This window comes from Phodopus roborovskii, unplaced genomic scaffold (genome assembly GCF_943737965.1).
Source record: "Phodopus roborovskii unplaced genomic scaffold, PHOROB, whole genome shotgun sequence".
Taxonomy (NCBI): Eukaryota; Metazoa; Chordata; class Mammalia; order Rodentia; family Cricetidae; genus Phodopus; species Phodopus roborovskii.
Genome location: NW_026125932.1, coordinates 457,053 through 481,819, shown reverse-complemented (window position 1 = coordinate 481,819; position 24,767 = coordinate 457,053). Strand labels below are relative to the sequence as shown.

General features: G+C 37.9%; 1 protein-coding gene across 3 annotated transcripts in view; it reads left to right on the top strand.

Moving 5' to 3' along the window:
• Kif4a (kinesin family member 4A) overlaps positions 1-24,767 on the top strand; it is a 104,517-nt gene that overhangs the window by 52,083 nt on the left and 27,667 nt on the right. For 2 of the 3 annotated variants that reach the window (XM_051179024.1, XM_051179022.1), the window contains exons 10-17: positions 6,162-6,294; positions 8,747-8,805; positions 8,910-9,024; positions 14,839-14,895; positions 16,629-16,814; positions 22,379-22,482; positions 23,540-23,684; positions 24,165-24,275. In XM_051179024.1, coding sequence (XP_051034981.1) covers positions 6,162-6,294; positions 8,747-8,805; positions 8,910-9,024; positions 14,839-14,895; positions 16,629-16,814; positions 22,379-22,482; positions 23,540-23,684; positions 24,165-24,275 — 910 coding nt within the window. The remainder of the gene's footprint in view (positions 1-6,161; positions 6,295-8,746; positions 8,806-8,909; positions 9,025-14,838; positions 14,896-16,628; positions 16,815-22,378; positions 22,483-23,539; positions 23,685-24,164; positions 24,276-24,767) is intronic. The other variant, XM_051179023.1, reaches the window with a different exon arrangement.

Below are 24,767 nucleotides of genomic sequence, written 5' to 3'. Positions count from 1 at the left end.
TAACCTTGGTTCTTTTCCCGCAGCTATGACCAAGTGATAAACTCAAACAGTAGGTGTACTATTGCTTTCAATTCCCTTGAGTACATACCTAGAATTACCCATGAGGGGTTGATTGGTGGTGGGCTGGGGGGAGGTGAAGAAGGGCAGAAGGGAGAACAGTGTTTGGAATGTAAAATGAAATTTAAAGGAATAAATTATAAAAAAATTAAAAAGAATAGCTAAATCATGTGTTAATTCTGCTTTTAATTTTATAACTAAACTACCATGCTGTTCATAAATTGTCATCCTGTGTATAAGAATGCAGAATTACCAGTAGTAGACAAAGCTTCCAGTTTCTTCATATTTTCATTAACACTTTTTATTTTTTTATTGGTTTTTTTGAGACAGGGTTTCTCTGTATTGCTTTGGAGCCTGTCCTGGAACTAGCTCTGTAGACCAGGCTGGCCTCGAACTCACAGAGATCTGCCTGCTTCTACCTCCCGAGTGCTGGGATTAAAGGTGTGCACCACCAACTATTTTGATGCTTCTTAAATTATAGCAAACCCTTATTGGGGCCTGCATTTTTAAGTCAGTCCTTTGCATATTATGTTAGCCCCTTGTGGTATATGTTAAAAATGTTTTTTTTTTTTCTAATTTATCAGTAGTCTTTTATTTTGTTCTCTTGGGTTATGGATTTTTTTGTTGTTATTGTTGTTTGGGTTTTGTTTCGGGGAGGGGTTGTTTGGTTGGTGTGTGTGTGTGTGTGTGTGTGTGTGTGTGTGTGTGTGTGTGTGTGTATTTGCAGTACTAGGGAATAAACCTAGGTCCTCACATATTAGTAGATGACTGCTGTACTGCTGAGTTATACCCAGCCTTTTTCATACTCTTGATTTTAAGGAGAGTTGATTAAGTTGTTCAGGTAGGCTATGAACTTGGAATCTACCTTAGCCTCTGGAGTAGCTTATAGTATAGGTCTCTGCCATCAGGTCCTTTTTGTTTTTATGTATTAGATTGTTGTTGGTTTTTTGTTTGTTTGTTTGTTTGTTTTTTACTGCCTGTGGATTTTTAGCAGCTATATTAAGATCTTTTATATGTTATAAAGTTTGCTCATCTTACAAATACTTACAAATACAACTCAATGATTTTATTAAATTTACCCAGCTAAAAGTCTGTTACCAAAATCCAGTTTTAGAACATGTCCAAGAAGATATATTCTGCCCATTTTGTATTGCTCATATTTAGACTCCAACCCCAAGGAAATCACTAATCTGTTCAGTGTTTGTATATATTTGCCTACAATAGACATTTCCTATATGTGGAATCACATACAGGCTTCTTTCACACTATTTTTAAGATTCATCCATATTAAAGCATTTATCAGTGCTTTATTCTGTTTCTAGATAGTATGTCATATCTGGATACACTACACTTTGTTAGTTTATACACTTTTTGATTGTTTATTAGCAAATCTTTCTGTGTGCTCACTATGTTGCTCTAGCCTGTAACTCACTATGTAGACCACATCCTCCTGCCTCTGCCTCCTGGGTACTGAGATTATCTGTTTAACTTAATAAACTGAAAAACTTTTTTTTAAAGTGGTTATATCACTCACATTCTCCTCAGGGCTTCTCAATTTTGATTCAGTTAGTAAACCAACCTTTCCTTATCTCAAATAAGATAAATCATAAAGCAAAGTCAGCCTCAAGCTATAGAGATCAGACAGTGGTAATACACACCTGTATTCCCAGCAGCTAGAAACTAGGAAGTGGTGGTACACAACTTAAATCCTAGGACTCAGGATTAAGAGGTAGATGGATATCTGTGAGTCCAAGGCCACACTTACTACACAAGATTGATCATCCAGTCCTAAAGAAAAACAGCTGACACAAAGATGATCTCAGCTCCTGGGTTCACGTGCCTTTAATTCTAGCATTAGTGAGGTACGTAAGACAGGAGCTAGGTCTCTGTATTCAGCATTCATTCTCCAGCCACACTGAGGATAGGAAGACATTGAAGTCTAAGGATTCTCCATTCACATTGAGGAAAGCATAGCAGTCTGAGGTTTGGTGGAGCCAGGATCAGCCCTTTTAGCTGAGGTAGTGTTAAGAGCTGGTGGCTTTGCTCACTGCTTTGCTTTTCTGACATCCAACTCAAAGCTTGAACCTCAATATCAGTCTCTAGGTACTTTTATTTTTTGTGTTACATCAAACCCCCCCTCTTAAATGATAATAAAAATAACCCATTTGGGGATAGTATGGCCATTGTTCCCTAGATTACCTCTGTTGTAATGAGTGCTGACATCTTTGGGGAACCTTGAGAAAATCAAGATAATTGTTAGGTCTTGGCTGGAATAATTTGTAAAGCTGGACCATCTCAGCCAGCAGTCTTAAAGCAATTTTAGTTGCAGATTTTGAGGAGACTGTAACAGGGGTGTTCTGAGATATTCTGAGATCATCTAAACCATCCGTTTTTAATGGTGTCTGGTCCCCTTGTTCTGAAAATACATAAGCTTTTGAAGGTAACGTATACATTACAAGTATGAAATATGCGGTATGCACAAATCTGTTAAAGACGTTTTGTTTTATGTTTGAGCAGGTAAAATATATGTTATGTGTCTTGTAGTTCTTCTAGGTTTATTTTTCTTATGTCTGTAGCCAAGATTTCAGGGGTCTTCCCCCAATGAAACCTGGTTTCATTCCCCCAGAATAAATCCACAGCTTCTCATTTCCTCTGGAAATGAAAACATAACCTCTCTACAAACTCTTGACTTAAGTTTCACATTTTTAAATATATAGGTTGGTTTAATCTAGCATCTTTCATAATGAAATGTGTCTTAGCACCTGTTGTTTCCTTATTAGCAATCAGAAGATCTGAAGACAGCACAATAACATAGAATCTAGACTCTGTGTATTTTCCATCTTTGTATGGCTTATTTTTTATTACTTTACTCCCTTTTTAAGGACTTTATTATTATTTTAAAACTATTTCTTTTTTATACCTTTTATACTTTTTTTTTTACCTTCTCTTTTCTCTCCCAAGCATATGTATATTTTTAAATACACTGTAAGCCATTTAGAGGTTTTTTTCTGTCTGAATCTGTATTTACTGTTTATCTGAAATCTATCACTTGAATGAGCAAAACCATACACCCACCACAAAGGCAGCTCAAGTCCACAGGTAGTAGTTGATAGTTGCCTCACTTTAAGGTGGCCTGTGTGAGACTACAAGAACCTGCCATGCAGTTTAGCTCATGGTGTACTGGCAGGGCTCAGGCTGCTCAAAACCACAGGCAGTGGCTGAGAGATTCTCCATGTTGTGGCTGGCATAAGAGACAGGAGACTAGGAAGCCAAGTTGGTCTCCTTTTTTGTGTATTTCTAAAGCTTTCTCAGGTTTTTTGTGGATCTTCATTGCCTGATGGTGAGCCATTTGTAGGTATAAGTTTCTGTCATGTCACTTCCCAAATAACTGACATGGAGACTTAATAATTACAAATATTCTGATAATAACTCAGGTTTATTACTAACTATGTCTTACTATTTAAATTCACCTATTTCTGTTAATCTACATATTGCCATGTGGCTTTACCTGTCCTCCACCATGTCTTGCTGCCTCTGTATCTCCTCACAACTCTCCCTGATTCTGCCCTTCTTCATCCCAGAATTCTTCTAGTCTGGCTGACCTACCCAGTCTCTTCCTGCCCAGGTCAATCAGTTCTTAGCCAATGACAGTAATTAATATTCGCAGTGTACAATTGGCACAGTGGTTGGTATGGCCTCTGAAACTAGACTGCTGACTTCAAATTCCAGCTTCATCATCATTCCCTAAGTTCTTTGACCTTGGCTTATTTAACCTCTTTATATTCCTGTTTCCTCAAATGTGAAATGAGGATCATAAAAGATCCAACTTAATGGGGTTGTTGTGAGAATGAAATGTTTAATATACATAAATATTTACTATGGAGCCTAGCACATGGTGCTATGGAAGCATTCAAGTAGTGTTTAAATATTCCAGCATTAATCTCAAATTATAGTGAAGAGCCTTCTCATAAGTACTAAACTTTTCTTGGAAAAATGAACAGTTCATTTAAGTAGGATTTCATAGAGACATATTTTAGGGAAAAAATTACTGAATTAAAAGTATCATTACTTTGAAGGTTCTTGATTTACATGAGTCACATGGAAGTTTTCAATTTAATGATAAGGGAATAAAAACAACACTCTAGAATTATACTACACATGTTAATAGTTTGTTTTTGAAACTATTCTTGAAATTAAAACATTCCTTCTTAAGAGTCTTGGCAAACTATTTAACAGTTTGGTATGAAACCTTATCGTCTGGCCTTGCTATTAACTTTTTGATAAAGAGCAAGCTGAGAGTTAAGATCTCTGAAGATTGATGGAGATCTAAAACTGGGTGAGAGGGCATGTGTTGTGTTCCTGAAATCATTTATATCCTTTACTGAGATTGTGACCAGCTGCTCTCCTAGCACTTCTCTCTCTCTCTCTCTCTCTCTCTCTCTCTCTCTCTCTCTCTCTCTCTCTCTCTCTCTCTCTCTCTCTGGTGTATGTGTGTGCTTATACAAGGTCAAATACCCATGTGTGGAGGTCAGAGGTTGGCATCAGGTACCGCCTTCTATAAGCACACCACCTATTTTCTAGCTCTCCTGTGGTTGTTCCAGTCTGCACTGTAGGGGTGCAGACTGTGAGCTGACCCTTCCCAGTGCTCACATTCCATGTGAAACATCCAAATGAACAGTTGCTTAGCCAATAGCATGCAAAGTCTCTGCCACTTTTGCCAACAGACGCATATATTTGGATTAGTCACCTTGCAAACAGCCACCATGATGCAATCCTCCAAAGAACCATATTTAATGTATTTTGTAAATTACCAACATAGAGTCCTTACTATTAAATGCAAGAATGTCTGATGGTCTGTCTAGACAGTACCCAACAACACATTTTCAAATAAAGAGAAAGCTTTGCTTATTAGGGCTCTGTTGGGTTGAGTAAATGAAAGAAAAAGCAGTCTGGGAGGCATTGCTTAGCAGTGCTTCAACTAATTCCTGAAAGAAGGTCTTATTCAGCAAGTGGTAGAAAAGGCCTGACACAAGACAGCACCTCTGTTGACATCATAAACTCTCAAAAATAAACCGAGAGAGCAGCAAACACTGCAGGAATCACTCTAGCCACTTACAGCTTTTTATGCAGACCAGTTGCATTCCCCAAACAAAAGTCATAGAAATATTTAGTCACCAGTTTCCAGCACACCACCACCAGACAAATTCACAGTATTGTTTCCATGTGCCCAGCATCAAGAGAAAAACCGAAACATCATCTTCTCTCTCTCTCTCTCTCTCTCTCTCTCTCTCTCTCTCTCTCTCTCTCTCTCTCACACACACACACACACACACACAGAGAGAGAGAGAGAGAGAGAGAGAGAGAGGGAGAGAGGGAGGGAGGGAGGGAGGGAGGGAGAGAGAGAGAGGGAGAGCTGGTGCCCTGGACACTGAAGGTAGGAATTGGTTTCCTGGTTTCCCTGGAACTGGAGTTACATGTACTTGGTTGTGAGTTGCCTGGTGTAGATTATGGGATTTTAAACTGCTGTCCTCTTCCTCTGCAAGAGCAGCATGCTCACTGAACCACTGAGCCATCTGTCCAGCCCCTTTCAACCTTATTTTTGTGAGTGATTTTCACTGAACACGGGATTCATTGATTGACTAGACTGGCTACCAGTGAGATCCAGAGTCTACCTGTCTCTGCCTCCCAGCACTAGAATAACTGCCACATTGAGCTTTTCCTCGCATTTTGAAGCCAGGTAGTAGTGATGCACGCCTTTAATCTCAGCACTCAGGAGGCAAAGGAAACAGACTTCTGTGAGTTTAAGGCTGGGTGGTCTACAAAATTAGTTCCAGGATAGCCAGAACTACATAGAGACACCCTGTTTCAAAAAACCAAAAAAGTTAGTTCTGCTTATTACAGTCTTATCTGGTTCAGAATTGTTACTTCTTCCAAATTATTAAGTACTTGAGTGTTTTTCTTACCTATCCATTCATATACTGCAAGACTGGGGTGAGGGGAGGATAGATAGGGTTTAGGCACTTTCCTTGGTCTTTTGTAAGGTAGTTTAACCCTAATCAGGCCATCAAATGTGTTTTTCTAAAATGGTACTTTCTTTGTTTTAGTGTGGAACCATCAGAAAATCTACAGTCCCTGATGGAGAAGAATCAGACTCTGGTGGAAGAGAATGAAAAACTAAGTCGTGGTCTGAGCGAGGCAGCTGGTCAGACAGCCCAGATGTTAGAGAGGATCATTTTGGTGAGGCCCAAAAGTCAAACACCAACACTCTGAGCATTTATCAGCTGCAATCTCTAAAATATTTACTATCTACACAGCATGGTGCACAATTCATCTATACCAATCACATTTTAAAATAATCTGTCATAAAATTACCCAGAGGAAAGAAGCAAATCCCTCTGTAACCTTAAATCCTGTCCAATCTTTATCAATAGTGCAACTTGAGAAAGCATCTCTGATCCAAAATCAGAAGTGGTTCAAATTTGAACTTGTGTAGCATTGGCATGATGTCACTATCATGGAAAGTTCTACATCTTACCTTATGTGTTAGGTCAAAATTAAAGAAAAGTTGAAGAACTTATACTGCAAATAATATATAAAACTGGAGTGGGGATATTATGGCTCAGTGAGTAGAGTTCTTCCCTGACAAGCAGAAAGCCCTGGGTTTGCTCTCCGTTGCACATAAACTAGGTGTGGTGATATATTCCTGTCATCCCAGCACTTAGCATGTAGAGGGCTAAGGATCAGATAAACAGCTACATTGTGAGTTTGAAGCCTGCTTGGGCCACATGAGACAATGTCTTAAACATGTGTACACTCTCAGACTATGTTTACAAAATGTGTGTGATAGAAACATGATGAGTTTCATGTTTAGGCTATCTGAAAACCATTTGAAACCTGAAGCACTTTCTGGCTTCAAGAATTGTAGTAAAGGAATATTCCACATTTGCCAAGTAACTGTTCTTCATTACGCTCTAAATTCTCTCACTCCCTTCCCCTAATGCTCTCACATTTCATATCATATCTTAACAGCTGCCATGGTGAAATATAACAGCTGGAGAAATCATTTGAATTAATTTTCCATATGGTTAATTTCCAAATAAGTAGTTTGCTACGTGACTGATTATACCACTTTGAAATCCTATTTGTGTGTCTCATTATAACCGCTAAGATCAGTGCTTGCTGGCTTTCTCAATACAGTTTTCCTACTAGCTTAAGTACAATTCAAATCTTAGATTGTACAACTATTGCCATAAGTGAAACGGCGTTTCTTTCAAAATGTAACTGCACCTCTGTAATGTAAACACTTCATGCATGAGTGTTCTCTAGTAAAGGAGAAGGAAGGTCCAAAGAGTTTTCTTTAGAAATGGCCAAATCCTGTGACCATTATATTGTTCTAGCAAAAGGTGCTAGTGGGATCTAAGAGAGTTTTATTTTCTATTCCAGTGCCACATTTTCTGTCTTCAGAGTGGTGTGTGTTTGTGTGTGTGTGTGTGTGTGTGTGTGTGTGTGTGTGTGTGTGTGTGTGTGTGGCTGACACATTAGATGGTATTTGTTTTTCTAGTCACATACCTATATGACCTTTCTAAGGTTGTTACAATGGCTTCTGATAAGCTTATTGTTTTATATCCTGTCAGAACTGTTTTTCTCAAATCTGTTGCAACATCCAGGTTCTCATGAGTTCTGTGATTGAAATAATCATTCTTCCTAAAACATAGATGCCTTCTGTCATTTATTTATCACTAACATTTTTCTTGTGCCTTACTTATTTTCTTTCTTTCTCTATTAAAAATAACCTACCATATCAGACAGTATAATTTTTTTAAACTCTCAGCTCAAATTGATTTGAGGTCCTTTTATGGTTTTTTTTTTGTTTAATGCTCTAAAGCAATAGTTCTCAACCTTTAATACAGTGCTACCCTTTAATACAGTTCCTCATGTTATGGTAACCCCCAACCATAAACTTAACGTTGTTGTTACTTCATAACTGTAATTTTGCTACTGTTATGAATTTTAATGTAAATATATGACATGCAGCTTCTGTGAAAGGGTCATTCAAACCTCAAGTGGGTTTCCACCCACAGGTTGAATGCTGCTTCTCTAAATGCTAGGCCAGAGAGTTGGCTCACCAGTTAAGAGTACTTCTTGTTCTTGCAGAGATCCTAATGGTTTACAACTTTTTGTAATTCCAATCCCAGCAAGGCTCTGTTCAGGCCTTTCCAAGCACCACACACACATGATGTATGTACACACATGAATGCAGACAAAATACTCATATACTTGGAAGCTAAAATAAATTGAAAAGTCTAAATACAGTGTAGTAGGAGGCATTTGAAATGGCAGGGAGTAACATGCCAGGAAGTACTGCTTTTCCTCAAGTTGCAAAGTTCTTTCTGGAATCAAGGCTTCACACTCTATCCCATAGCCTGAGCTTCATGGCAAGCATAAAATCCAGCTGCTTAGTGGTTATTTTAGTAGCTAATGTTAACTTTAAGGCTAATTTTCATGAATGCTAAAAAAAGAAAAAAGAAAGCACTTCCTACTGTATACCCAAAGGCTACCAAATCCTCTATCATATAAAAACAGATAGACTTCTTCTACCTAGGTTTTCATCCACAGAGAAGAGGAGAGAGCATAAGTAGGTGAAACTGTCAGGTACTTCCACTAATGATCTCCTGGGTCTTTGTTGCAGACAGAGCAAGCAAATGAGAAAATGAATGCCAAGCTAGAAGAACTCAGGCAGCATGCAGCGTAAGTTTTCAAGGAGATATTTGATAGCAACTTAAACCATCTTCATATGTAATCTAGCCTTTGTGGTGTGATTAACCCTTGCATTCTTTTGCTTGAATTTCTAGCTGTAAAGTGGATCTTCAAAAGCTAGTGGAGACGCTTGAAGACCAGGAATTAAAAGAAAACATAGAGATAATTTGCAACCTACAGCAAGTGATTACTCAGCTGTCTGTAAGTCAAGTAGGTGTACTGTAATAAACCTATCTATCACTTTCATTTATTTATTGAGGCATAAACACACTTCTAATTCTGTGAACTTTTGCTGGAATAGCTAAACTGAACTCTTTGAAGACAGACATCATGAAACATTGAACATGATCTGAACATTTTTTCTTATTTTACATATCAATCCCAGTTCCCCCTCCCTCCACAGTGAGGGTGGTGCCTTCTAGGAGGGGTCAACAAAATCTGTCAAGTCATTTGGAGTAGGGACTAGGCCCTCCCTTCTGCCTCTTAAGTTAAGGGAGTATCCCTTCATGGGGAATGTGCTCCCAAAGTCCTTTTGTGCACCAGGGGTACATCCTGGCTCCACTGTCAGAGGTATGTATATTTCTGTATTATAGCAAGCCGTGGCAGTGCAGACCTATAATCCTATCTTCACAGTAGATGGGAATAAGACATGCTTCATTCTCTCTCTCTGCTCTCAGCAGAGGCAAGAACATCACAACTTTAAGGCTAGTCTAGACTATATCACAGTACTCTCTTTAAAAAACAGAAGAACCACTCTTATTGTAGATGTGTTTTATGGATGGGGGTTCTATTTTAAGAATCTATGTTTAGGTTTTTTTTCTAATTACATTCTTCAGTTTATTATTCTGTAGCATAAATGTATTTGTAACTACCTTATGGGAATTCCTGCCTCTTAGGGTGAGGTTTCTATTCTCCTAGAAGAGTGAATTTCCCATCTCTGATCTTGCCAGTTTGTTTTTTCTAGAGTTTTCAGTATGTTATGACAAAATCATCCTAGAGAGCCTGGCAGTAGTGGTGCACACCTTTAATCCTAGCACTCTAGAGAGAGAAGCAGGTAGATCTCTGTGAGTTTGAGGCCAGCCTGGTCTACAGAGCAAGTTCCAGGACAGTCTGTGCTGTTACACAGAGAAACCCTGTCTCAAAAAAAAATCATCCAAGAGATTTAAAGTGTAAATGAAAAAATGTGGTGTTATTAATTTATGGTGGTCAATTCTAAAATAACTAAGTAAATGTCTCTAAAAATGTTAGACCATGTTTTAGAATGAGAGATGCTATAGAAAATTTACCATCAAAACTATAGTTTATTTATCTAAGAAACAGGGCACAGTAGTAAAGAACTTGGGCTCCAGAGCCAAGCATACTCTGGTTTAGAGCCAGCTCTGCCACTTTCTAGTTATGTAACCTTACTAGATGTGTTAGTGCCAGAAAGAAATAATCGTGATTTAGGTTAAAGACATTATTTCAGCTCATGCACTTGTGGGGAGGACTCAAATACCACATAATTTCCCAAAGATTGACGCTTTATAGGGTGAAAAGGATAGGGTATATATGTGTGGTATCCTGTGTTGTTGTTAATTGGTGTGAAACTCTTGGTTGTTCCAGTTTTTATGTCCCTTCCTTGGCAGAATGTTGTTACAATTCCTTTCTGGAAGTTGTCTAATTTAAGACTTGATTGAGGCTTTATGAATGTAGCTTCTTCCATTCCTATCAGACATAGTCTCACAGCAAACACCCCAATACTCTGGTTCTTATAAGCTTTCCATGCCCTCTTCTACAGTGTTCCCTGAGCTTTCCATGCAGGAGTTGTTTTGTAAATGAACCCGTTCAGATTGGGCTCCACAACTCTGCATTTTGATTGGTTGCAATTTTCTGTAATGATCCTCGTTCAAAGAGAAGTTTCCTTGATGAGGGTTGAAGAAAGCATAGGAGACCTCAACCCTACACAAAGAACTATAGGCAACTAAAGAATGCTGGAGTGGGAGAAATAGCTTTGTCCAACAAAAAGCACACCAATTGCTTGTCCACTACCAAATGATTAGCCTTAAAAGCGTGTATACAAGTAACGTACAAACTGAAAAGTGAAATAGTGCTTGCTTGCTTGCTTGCCTGCCTGCCTGCCTCCTTCCTTCCTTCCTTCCTTCCTTCCTTCCTTCCTTCCTTCCTTCCTTCCTTCCTTTCTTTTCAGTTTTATTGAGACAAGATTTCTCTGTGTAGGAATAGTACTTTCTTGTCGGTACTGCCAGCCCACAAATAATAACACAGAGACTTTTTTTTCCCCAAGACAGGATTTTCTATGTTGCTTTGGAGTCTGTTCTGGCACTTGCTCTGTAGACCAGGCTGGCCTCAAACTCACAGAGATCCATCTGTCTCTGCCTCCCAAGTTCTGGGATTAAAGGCGTATGCACCACTGCCTAGCTGTGCTACCATCACCCAGCGATACTTCATTATGAAAACTTGGTCATTAGCTTAGGCCTGTCCCACTATCTCTTATACCTTAAACTATCCTGTTTTTATTAATCTATGTTCTGCCATGTGGCTCAGTTACCTCTACTCTGTATTGTATGTCCAATCTCTTCAGTGTCTCATGCTGCATACCTGGATTCCTTCTCTTCATTTCTCTCCTCAGAAATCCCACCTATCCTCTCTATCTAGCTATTGGGTTTTCAGCTTTTTATTACACCAATCACAGCCACACATGTTCACACAGTATACAAATATCCCACAAATGAGCAGGTTATATACAGGAATATATGTGTGTATACATATACATATATGCAAGTAAATAATCAATGAAAAGAGAGATCATGAATTTGAAAGAGAGAAAGGGGAATATATGGTAGGGTTTAGAGGGAGGAAAGGAGAAACTGTATAATTTTATAATAATTTCCAAAAGAAAAGAAATTATTGAGTTAATCTAAGCACTTGGAAGGCAGAGACAATTGGATCTCAATGAATTCTAGGCCAACCTGGTCTACATAACAAGTTCCAAGGCACCCAATACTACATAGTGAGAATAAATTTTTTATTTAGGAGCTAAAGAGATGACCAGCGTTTAAGAGTATTCATTGCTTTTGCAATGGGCCATGTTTGGTTCCCAGTTTTAGGGTATCTGATGGCTTCTGCTAGTACCAGGCATGCACATGGCACATATACATGATATATAGGCAAACAGTCACATAAAATAAAAATGAATATATCTTTAAAATGACTAGTCAAACTTTATGGTTGAGATTGCACACTGGGAATCCTCTCAACATCTGTCTTAACCTTTTACATGGGCATATAAGCATTTCTTTAGGCAAAGAAATAATTCCAAAAGCTCAGAGTAATTGAAATTTAGAAAAATGGGAATATTTTCATTACTTGCCAGAAAATGACTACCACAAAGATAAATGCTACCACTTCTAATTCTGCTTAAATATATCTGAAACGTCCTATATAAGAACACCTTGTGAGTTGCTTCAGAATTATGATAATATAGGTGCAGAAGCCTGCTATAGCTAAAATTTATAACCTCAGAAAGTAAGGGCTCAGGGCAACAATGTTGATGGCCACACTGACTGTAAAGGATTTCATAACTTCGAAGTCACTTCTGAGAACTGAATCTCATGAAAAGTGAAGCAAGCCCATGGAATGAACCTAATACAATAAACCATCCTCAGTGAAGATCTGGTAACTTAGCTTTTGCCTGGTATGCCAATAGGCAATTTTGTTAGTGGTAACTGGCTCAGAAGAACTCTGTAGAATTGTTGTCTGCCACTAAAATGCACTTGGCACACACAGTAGGCAAGTACTAAAGATTGCCACAAGCTGATAAAGTTCTTGGCTTCCTTCCACCATCATAGTTAAGCGGAGCAAACTTTTTTCCAAGGCTCCTGCTGGACTCCTGAGTCAGAGTTTTCCTTCTCTATTGTCCACAGACCCTCCCAGTTACATATTTTTCTTTTAAACACAATGTATCCCCATGACTTTTATTAAAACTTGCAACAGTGAAAGCAACGTGTTTCAAATGTAAGCACGTGTGCACTTCATTCTGAATTAAAACTATTTTTATTTTAAGTGACAGGTGAACACCCCATTTTCAGTTATGAAGGCAACCATTGTTCCTGCACTTTGCTCCTGGGGCTTTAGGTACCAAGCTGTACCTTTAAAACATAATTCAAGCAAACTTTTCTGTGAGGAAATTCAGGCAGTCATTTTAGTTCCTGCAGAATCAAGTACTATTTTTGTTTATATCCCCTCCTCCAAGACAGAGTCCATAAAAAGTATTTTGCATGTCTCTTCCAAACATATATTCCAGCTTGAAAGGTTCTACTGTTTAATGTAAGCAAAGTACATTGCCTTTGATACACTGTCACCTTGAGTTAATCATGCCTTTTATTTAAAAGATGTAAGTTGCAGCCCTAGATTGGGTGAAGAAGAGAAGACAAGGACTTGTTAGACTGAAACATCCTATTTTTGCATGTTTATACATTTAGAATTGTGACAACAGAATCATTCTGTGATTGTAGAAAACATCACCATTAGCCATGAGCTGAAACGTTGGCATTGTGAAAATTCACTGAGCCAACATTTCAGCTCATGGTTATGATGATATGTTTTCCTGATCCTCTTAAAGGTACCAGGAAAACTCTTTAGGCCGGCCATGTTGGTGACTACTATAATCCCAGAATTTTGGACATAAGAGCAGAAGGACAGTAAGTTTGAGGGTGGCCACATGAGTTCCAGGCCTGCCTGAACTATATTAAAAAACACAGGAGCCTCCCATCCCCAAAGAATACAGTATTGTAAACTCTTATAATCTATTATAGCTATATAAGTATACTGAAATTTGAACACAGGAGAGAAGAAAAGGGTAACCACTAAGCAATCCTAGATTGGTACTCCAAGTTTAAAGAGGGCCCAAAACTTGAAGTCTTGCCAATGTTGGATGTGAGGGTGAGAAAGAATTGGAGCTTCCTTTGTGTTCTCTTTGATCCTCACTGGTTAAGAATTTCTGGACAGAGCAAGGAAAATGCATAAAAACAGCACTCATTAAAGGTTAATTTCCTGAGCTTTAGGTACTAAGATTGCAGCTATTTGTTGTTTCACACGCTGATACAGATACTGCATGTTCTAACCCTAAACTCCTTCACATCCAACAATTTTCACCTATGAACCAGTTTACCACATGACTTCTTGAGAACAAAACTTTCTTCCAAACGCTTCAGAATCACTGAAGCAGAAGCAGTGATGTATATGTTACAGTGCCAAGTGTAAATTTCAGTGATAAGAAAAGAACTGTTCATATGATCGTCTATAAACAAATTCGTCCTAATAAGTAGTTTTCAGTTACCTTTCTAGATGTTTGTTCCAGTGCCCAAAAAAGGATTAGTCATTCTCTCTGAGGGAACTTAACCTCATGAGGTGCTTATTCTTTCACTCCTAATAAACTACCAACAACACCTTCATATGATGTGAGGGACAGAGGCCACAGGACATTTGTGTGACTATGAGTACATTTTTTTTTCCTGCCATACTCACTCTAGGACTTCAATTTCCTTGTAGAGTGAGAACTTGCCATCCCGACTGGCTATAAAATAAAAGTCAAAGCCAGCTCTTCATTTTGTCCACTTTCTGAAGCACTACCATTATTTTATGGTTTTTTTTTTTTTATGTTATAGAGACTCAGTGGTAAAAGCATAAAAATAAAATGTAACTGTCTATAAAATGGGTTAAATTTTGACTTGTTAGAATGGTTAAATGTTTCAGTCTGGCTCGGTGATCTTTGCTCTCTTACCACATAACCTTATTTTTTCCCCAAAGACTGCACAATTACCCTTTAGGAAAAACAAAAGGTCGCTGAGAGGTGGGAAATGGAAACACGTAGCTATTAGGTTATCTGTGGCTATAAAAATCGGTCCAGTATCATAAATGACCTCTGCATATACTTTTTAAATGTCACTTAAAAGAATCAAATAATCAAACATCTTTTGTAAATTTGAGTTTACTTTTTTTCCTAAATCAAAACCTTCTTTGCTACAGGATGAAGCTGTTGCTTGCATGACTGCAACCATTGATGGCACAGTGGAAGCAGATGCTGTAAGTAATCCAGCCATTTGTGTGGATCCTCAGCCTCTGCTATTGCTTCCTATAACTGATCACTTGACTCTGAAAGAGGATATTTAATTATTACCATTCTTCATACAATGCTCAGGAAATCCAGGAATCTTTAGAGTAAATCTGGCATAACATCTCAAACAAGGATAAGCTCTGTAATAATCTAATATTAGAACAATTGAACTAGCAATGAGCAGCAGGTCTTCTTAGGGGGCATAATGTTTCATTTTTCAGTCTGGATTATTTTCTATTAGGTGCTAGTATTCTGTTTTAATTACCCAATAAATTAAAACAAAGAAAGGAACAAATTATGACAATGTCAAATAAAAGCATTGGAGAAGAGTGTTTTCTGAATATGGTTTTCTGTGGATGAGATGACCATGGACTAAAACAAAACAAAACCAAAAAAAAAAAAGGAAAATATTTTGAGTGTTCAGATCACAATGATAGATAAGGTATCTGTTATTGACTTTGACTGAAGGTTATACAATACGAGAAAAATGAAAGTTTGGTCAGTGGTTTTCTTTTTAATTAATTAATTAATTAATTTTATTTTCTATGTCGATCCCAGTTCCCCCACCCTCCCTTCTTCCCTCCCTTCCTACCTCCCTTTTACCCTCTCTCCTCCCTCACATGCATCCTGACCACCCTCCCCTCCGTAGGGCAATGCCATCCAGGTGGAGTCATGTAAATCTGTCAAGTCATTTGAATTAGGGACTAGGACTTCTCTCCTGTCTCTAGGTTAAGGGAGTATCCCTCCATGGGGGATGTGTCCGCAAGGTCCTTTTGTGCACCAGGAATACATCCTGGTTCCACGGTCAGTGGTTTTCTTGAAGCAGCCTTTTACCCCAGAAACAAGTACATGTTATTAGTTCCCTTATTCTTAATGAAGCAAGATAGGAGATAAATTAGGTAATAAAAGTTAGCTATGTCAGAATAAATGACTCCTTTTCCATTTCCAAAGTTCCACTTCCAGTGTCCTCTCTTCTTTAGGAGCATCCTGATATGAAATTCAAGTATTGTTTGTCAGACCAATATAGGGAAGAGCAAGAAAACTTATGTATATTATAGCAAGGGAATAAGCTCCATAGTTAATTTCAAGTGTTTCAAGCAGATATTATATAATAAGCCTCAGTAGTGAAAGAACACAGAATTGCTGTGGGGAGTGAAGTAGTATCTAAGGAATTCCAGCTTCTTGTTTCTCTTACGAATCTGTATTAGGGTTCTCTACAGTAATAGAACTTATAGAATGATGATAGATAGATAGATAGATAGATAGATAGATAGATAGATAGACAGACAGACAGACAGACAGACAGACAGACAGACGGTAGGTTTGGTTCACCTAATCCAACAGTAGCTGCCTATGTACAGAAAGTCTAAGAATCCAGTAGTTTTTGAGTTCATAACGTTGGATGTCTCAACTGGTCTTCAGTATATGTCAGAATCCTGACAAAGTATGCTCTAATGCCAGTGAAGGAATGGATTTGCTAGTGAGTGCAGGAGAAAACAGGCAAACAGAGCCAAGTTTCCCTCTTTCATATCCTTTATATAGGCTTCTAGCAGGTGTGGCCCAGATTAGAGATGGGTATTCTATTAAAAAAAAAAACACACACACACATAGGTATGCCCATTCATTTTTAGGTTTTACTTTATTCCAGATATAGTCAAATTGACAACCAATAATATCTATCACTAAATCATTATCTTTTCAGCAGGCGGAAACAAGTCCAGATACCAGCAGGTCTTCTGATGTTTTCAGTACTCAACATGCTCTACGTCAAGCTCAGATGTCCAAGGAGCTGATTGAATTGAATAAAGCACTTGCATTGAAAGAGGCCTTAGCTAAGAAGATGACTCAGAATGATAGCCAACTACAGCCCATTCAGTTCCAGTATCAGGTAAAGTGTTTTCCCAACCAGTAGTTAACTAATGGAAAGAAGACAAGCATACCACTTAGTAATAAAAAGACAAGATAATGTGTATAGTGCATCTGGAATTCTATAGTTGGTTTTCTTAAGGATACTGTCATTACAGGGATTCTGCAATCTTCTTCCATTTAATATAATGTCTCATTGTATGCCATGGGCATGTAATAGTTTGATAATGTTGCCATAAATGTAGTCCTTACGTGTACAACAATCATGTTTTCTAATAAATGTGTATGGTTTCTGAGACAGACACATCTCTTATTAGATGGTCCAAGTTGGAGTTTGAATTATTTAAATACACAACTGGGTGAATGGCTAAATGTTTTCCTAATGGTATGTCTAAGTATCTCTTGCTAATTAATAAGCACACCTTTATTTGATCTGTCCTAGTTTGCTTTACCAGTCCAACTGCCTAGGGTTATAGTCCTGGGAATTTATTTCACTTGGTATACCTTTCTGTTATTGTCAAATACAGCCCTACCTAGGAAGTGTACATGAAAGGAAAATGTTACAAATCTTTACATGTCTGCAAAGTTCTTTTCATTCTTACATGTGTTCATTTGGATGGGTTTATAATTCTATGTAAGTTGTTTGTTTAGAAATTTGAAAATGTTACCCATTGTCTTCTGTTCTCAGTGTTGCTATTAAGAAGTACATATGATCTTGAATTTCCCCCTCTGAAAACTCAGGAATCTTTTTTTGTGTCCAAGTGTTACTTAATCTCATAGTTATAAGGTTACTAGAGGTCACTCACTGATTTGTCTTTGATCCTGTATGGGTCCTTTCAATCCGCAAAGTGTATCTTCTTTTCTTGGACACTGAGATTTCACTCTGCTCTTCTTACCTCCTCCCTCCTGTTTTCTATGTGCTTGTCATTTTATTCTACTCTCTAGATTTCCTCCCACTTCTGGTAAATGTTTTTATTTTCCCACCAATTCCTAAGATCTAATCAACAATTTATTCTCCCTGTTTTGCCTCTCTTTTCTCCACATCTCTATACATGTGTATCTTTTATTCTTGCTTTCACTAAAGAATCTTTCCTCAAATTTCTGGTGGTCTTTGACTATAAGTACAAATGTAAGAGTGGGGGACTAAAATAGAAAGTTCTTTGTGCATAGATTTCTCCTGAGCTACAATTTCCCTACAGAAATCTTTTTTTCTCTGCTTGTAGCTATGTAGGTAGAGTGGTAGAAAAGGGGGAATTGTAGTCTCTCTGGCCATGCAGAGTTTTATTTAATACATGCAGCAATGTGGTTCCCATGTCTCCTTTTAGTTGTATCTGGGCTGGCAGTCCAGCCTGCAAGTTTCAGTCACTCTAGAAAGGAAGTCTCTACTCCTCTCTGTGTTTCTATGATACAGACCAGCTTGCTGCTTGTTGGTTGTCATCCTGTAGGAATCATAGTTTAACTCTTTCCATTCTAGAAGTCAGTTGCTGTTTTTCTCTTCTCAAAGTCTGTTTATATGTTTTGAATACTGCTTACTCACACTTGTTAATTTATATGTCTTTTTTGCATCATTTCAATGGAATTACAGGAGGAAGGTTAAATACATAGTTCAATTGTTTATGGCAAGGCATACAGTGCAGCCCTTTTCAGGTCAAACATGTTTTTGATTTTTCCATGATCAATAAAAGATTACTAGTAAGACTCTCTTCTTATACTACCCAGAAACATGGAAAACAAGTTCATCCACGGTAGTTTCTACTCTATAAGGAAGTATAAATAATGAGATATAGCTATTGATATAGTAATGTGTCTAGTCTTTTTCCTCTGGGAACCAAATATGAAAAGAAATGGACTCAAAAATAATACCTTCTAATCACATATAAATCATCACCTCTTTCTAAGAAATAATGACAGTTTTCCAACTTTTAAAAAAAAATGTGTGTGCTTGCACGCACTAGCTCATCACTACATCTTTCCATGGCCTTCATAGCAAGTGCTGTTACCTAGTGAACCATCTCACCAGTTCAGACCAAGTTTTTGATTTCTAAATAGTATTTTCCTGCCATGGTGAAAAGTGTTGTGGGATATATACCAGAGAAGACTGGTCAGACATGGATTTAAGACAATAGAAAGTCGTTATTAGCTAGCCAGAGACTACACTGTTCGAAATCCCAGTGTGGCCTCAAGTCTTTCCCAGGGTGAGCATTTATGCACAGAATCCATGTCCTGAGTTGACATACTTAAGTTAACAACAGCAGTTAGCCAGAAGCCAAAACACAAAGTTAGTACCTTTAGAGACTTAATAATAACTGTGGACTTTTATGGCTCAGTCTGTAGCCCATGCTGGCCTCAAACACACAGAGATTGACCTGGCTATTTTGTCAGTTGTTGTAAACCAGGACTCAAATATTTTAATAATTCCTTGTATGAAGATGGTAAGATAATTAGTGACTAATATGGTTACGATACTGTTTTTCACCCATTAAACTAGTGACAATTAAACTGTGATAGCAAACATCAGTAAGGGTGCATCTTAATCTTAAATGGCAAGTGGAAATTGGAAGTCAGCTTGCATGATAATATGAGTTGTATGTATAGTATATGTTTTTATGTCTATGTGGTCATATCATGTTGCAGATGTGTACATATATATCTTAACATGTAATGTATATATTTTATATCTGTATTGGTTTAGATATATAATGTGTGCACAAGTCAATGGGGAAAATGTCTGAAAGATCAATAATAAGCTGTAATGCTGGTTACTTCCGAAAACAGGAGCCTGGAACATTGTCAGGACTGAGACAGTCAAGGAGTCTTATCTTTTACATGTGTTATCTGAATTATTTTTTTACAGGAAGATAGTCATAATTAAATATAAATGCATATGCATTACTCTATATTTATCTTCTTACCAACCAGTTTAAATATGCAGGGTGACTATGAAGCAGTGGTATTGACTTCCATTGATTATATTGAAATGGCTCAGTCTATTGCTTGGAAAGCAGCTCTAGCAAATTTAGAAAGCTTCTTGATACAGCCCCTAACCTGCCTTTTTGGCTTTCTGTCTGTTCTTTACTGATCCTGAACCTTCATGTCATCTTGGCTCTCAACAACTTAGTCTGTTTTATTTGGATTTGGTTATGAGGACAAGATGAACTCTGACCAAATGTTTTGTTTGTTTGTTTGTTTTGTTTTGTTTAACAGCCAAGGAAACATCTAAATTTCAATTTCAAAAAGTCATTACCTAAATGCATGCAAAACTGCAGTTGCTATTGAATCGATAAGTTTGAAAGTTCCAATATAAGAATATTAAGGGCTGAGCCGGTAACATGTTTGCTTAGCATGAATAAAACCTTGGGGTTGCTCTCTAGCACCAAATAAACTGGATTGTGTAGCTTGTAATCCTAGTATCCTGAGGCTGAGCCAGAAGATCAAAAGTTCAAGATCATCCTCAGCTACATAGGGAATTAAGGACCAGAAAAGACCCTGTCTCCAAACAAAACAAACAAACCCCACAAATTTATGTAGCTCTATCAATTATTAAATGCCCTTACTATTTGATCCTATTTAATCTTCTTAGCAATGCTATGACATAGTATTAGTGGAGATTGTTTGCTTGTTTTTGAGATATTTCTCACTATATAGTCCAGTGTCACCTCCAACTTCTGGGCTCAAGTGATTCTTATGCCTCAGCCTTCTGAGTAGCTAGGACTCTAGGCATGCACCACTTTTCACCTGGGTCATGGTGTTATTTATACAAGTGTACAGGTGGGTAAATGCAAGAGACACGAAGATGACCTCTAAATCTAACAATTCACTAGAGAGACTAAAAGATTTAGCAAACAATCATACAGTTAAGATTTATTAGTGAAAGGGTAAAAAGTAAAATTAGCAAAGAGAAAAAAGCCTATAGGCAAAGTCCAGAAAAAAGCAAACACAAGCATCTAATAATCCTCTCCCAGGGAAGTCACGGGGCATCTTTTTATTTTTCTATTTATATGATTATGTGTGAAATGTTCATTACCAGAAAAAACTGAATTCCCCAACCCTAGGAATCCAGGGATTTTCACAAGTGTCAGTCATATTGGCTTTCTTTGTCTGGGTCATACCATATTCTATACCCCCTGAAGGAAGACATGTTTTGTGAAATAAATTACAGTATTTGCATAGTTTAGTCATAAATGAGCCACTGTTACCTATCAAGTCATAGCCCTACCAAAATCAAAAGTTTACAGAAACAAGTCAAGAGCCAACCTTGCTAGGAACTCTTTATTGATGGATGTCTCAGAAATGATATATTAACACTTTTTAGTATAGAAACTAAGGCTAAAAGGGGTTTTCCATGATATGCTTAGTGTTATAGTAAAGATTCAGATCTAGGCACTTGAACTTTACAAGTCTTTTTTATTTTAATTTTTTTAATTTATTTTACATACAAACCAGTTTCCTCTCCCTCCTCTCCTCCCATTCCCTCTCCCACCTTCCCTACCTCCCCTGTCCACTCCACAGAAAGTGTAAGGCCTCCCTTGGGGAGTCAACAAAGCCTGGCATATCAAGTTGAGGCAGGACCAAGCTCCTGTCCCCTTCATAAAGGCTGAGCAAGGCACCCCACCATAGGGAATGGGATCCAAAAAGCCAACTCATGTGTCAGGGATGGGTCTTGGTCCCACTGACAGGGGTCCCACTAACAGACCCAAGCTACACGACTGTTAGCCACATACAGAGGGCTGGGTTGGTCCCATGCAGGCTCCCTAGCAGTCAGCCTGGAGTCCGTGAGCTCCCATGAGCTCAGGTCAGCTGTCTCTGCGTTTCCCCATCATGATCTTAACTACTCCTTGCCCATATAATCCCTCCTCCCTCTCTTCAACTGAAGTTCCCGAGCTTGGCCCAGTATTTGACTGTGGATCTATCATGTTCCTAACCCCATCCCCTCCCCTTAATCTTCCTCCCCACCACCCCAGTTTAACCAGGAGGTCTTAGGTATTTCCCCTTCCCAGGGCTATCCATGCATCCCTCTTAGAATCTTTCTTATTACTTAGTTTCTCTGGGGCTATGGATTTTATTCTGGTTATCTTTTGCTTTATATCTTATATCCACTTATGAGTTGAGTACGTAACTTTTTTTTGCTACCACATAACTTTTAGTCAACAAGAAATATTTTTAATGTGCAATTGAAGTAGTAAAATTTAATTCATAAAGCCAAATATGGAATCACTCTAACCTTAGCACTTGGGAAGCTAAGACATGAGGATAGCAAAGAATCCAGACTGGCCTGTATAATAAGAGCCTGTTTGTTTTTTCAAAGAAAATGAAAGAAAGGAAGGGGGAAGGGAGGGAGGGGAGAAAAGGAAAGAAAGAAAATAAAAGTAATTCTGGGACCAAGCAAGGTAGTATAGAACTTTAATCCAAATAGCCAGGACGCATAAGCAGGGTGATCTCTGAGTTTGAATCCAGGTTGCAAGTTCTAGGCCAAGAGATGTGTTTCAAAAAAGTAGTAATTTATGGTTCCTGGAGACAGACTGTTGAATCAATTGTGTTCCTACTCTACATAATCCTCTCTTTCTCTCTGACCTGTAATGTTTCTAGGATAACATTAAAAATCTAGAGTCAGAAGTCCTCAGTCTCCAGAAGGAAAAAGAAGAATTGATTCTTGAACTTCAAACAGCAAAGAAGGATGCCAACCAAGCCAAGTAAGAATAAAGTCAATAAATGCTAAGTCCCTGCCATGCATAAGGTGATTTTGAGAGAATAGAGAAATAAAAGACCCATTAAATGCCCCCAGTTGATATAAACACAATAGGTAGGGGAGGACCTAGACAGAAGAAAAATTAAATGATTGAGATGTCTTTACTTTTTATATTTAATTATTGGGTAGTAGTATGCACACATGAATACAGTTGCCCATGGAGGCCAGAAAATGGTACAGGACCCCTTGACAATGGAGTTACAGATGGTTGTGAGCCACCCAGTGTATATGCTGGAAATTTAACTTGGCTCATCTACAAGAGCAGCACGTGCTCTTAACTCCTGAGCCATCCTCCAGCCCCAATAAAATAACATCTCGGGGTGACAATAAAAGATTGCTATAACATAGCAATCAACTAGTGCCCAAATCAGTTTTTAGCAGTCACTTTGTTTAAGAAAAAGCAGTATCAGCATTCACAGGCATGAGCTATTGATTCAGGCGGATGACATCAAGAAAGTATTTATAAAAAATTAAATGTAAGCAGGCACTTAAAATCTTAAAACCTCGACAATTTTGTGAATAAAATTGTCGCCCAAGTTAATAATTAAAAATCAATCTAACTATCCATTGATTAGTTAAAAATAAAACTAAGACAAGCAATCAGAACCCCCTCCTTTCCCTTAGACTTTTACCTTTCACAGAGCCTAATTTACTCTTACTTACAATTATGTATTTTCTATTATGTCCTTTAAAGTTATGTTAAATGCTTACTTTCTGTCACCAACTTAATAATTATCAGGATTGGTCCTTACAGCTAGAGCAAGGTGACCTCTTTCCTTTGAACACCAGTGGTGGGAGAGTGTATGTGGAAGCAGTTCATTTTTGTATAGTGAAAAATGTGTTGCTTTACTCTGAATTGAAGCTTTCATTAGTGAGACAGTTTCTATTGGATAGGTTGTATTCATCATTTTAAAGAGGACTGTATATAAGGTTGAACCCTGGGAGTCCTTTGTTACATATTTTAGAATAAGCCATTTTACTTCTATTACAACTGTATTTAGGTTGAGTGAGCGCCGTCGCAAACGTCTCCAAGAGCTAGAGGGTCAAATAGCTGATTTGAAAAAGAAACTACATGAACAATCCAAACTTCTGAAGCTGAAGGAATCCACTGAGCATACTGTCTCCAAGCTGAACCAGGAGATACGGGTAATAAACTCTCATCCTTGTTTTTAACACATTGGAACTGCAAGCATAGGTATTCTGTTTAGAATCATGCCAACATGATTTCAGGGGGAAAAAAGTGGGAAGCAGGGTAATCATTTCAGATGTAAAAATAGCCACAAGTATAGTATTCGAGGACATTTGTGCTAGTCACTGTCTAGAATCTGAATTATGAAACTTTGCTTTGACCTTTGACTTCTTTTTTTTTTTTTGCATACAGAAAGCTTTAGATTAATACTTGATAAATTTGTCCCTGGCTGTAGAATGAAATCTCGGAGCCACCTTTAATCCCAGCAATCCAGATGCTGAGACAGGCCAGGTAGCAAGCCCAATCAGCATTTGTTGATGATCTTCTCAGCTAGCTCTGGCCTTCCTCTCTTCTTTATGGTTACTCTATTCATTTGTACATCAGCCTAGAATAATGTACACATGACTAACACACTGGTTTTGTTTTGTTTTCTATAGACTATGAGACACCAGCGAGTACAGTTAATGCGTCAAATGAAAGAGGATGCTGAGAAGTTTAGACAGTGGAAACAACAAAAAGACAAAGAAGTAATCCAATTAAAAGAACGGGTAAGTTAATTAAAGCTTCTCAAAGGCCTAGCTAATGAGCCTGTTTCTGAGCTACTAATACTAAAGTTTCTTTTTGTCTATCTTATATATCCACATTCATGAATTGAACAGCTTTCTGTTGAGTGTCTGCCATATGCAAGGCACTGTCGACTAGGTACTATGGAAAATTGAAAGCTGAGTAGTAAATGAACTCTATCTTTGAATAATGTCTTGTTTGTACAGGAAAGTGCAATGTAAGCATGGATTTCATGAATAGAAAGAATAATTAAGATTCAAAAATAATAAAAAAAGAGGCCAGTGAGATGGCTCAGCAAGTAAGTATTTTCTGCCAAGCCTGACAACCTGAGTGATCTCCAAAAACACATAAAGATAGAAGGAGAGAATTGTCTGTACAGATTGTCCTCTGGCCTCCACACATGTGCCATGGTACACACCTCCACACAATGATAATAAAATAATTTTAAAAAGAACAACACACAAGATAAACAATCA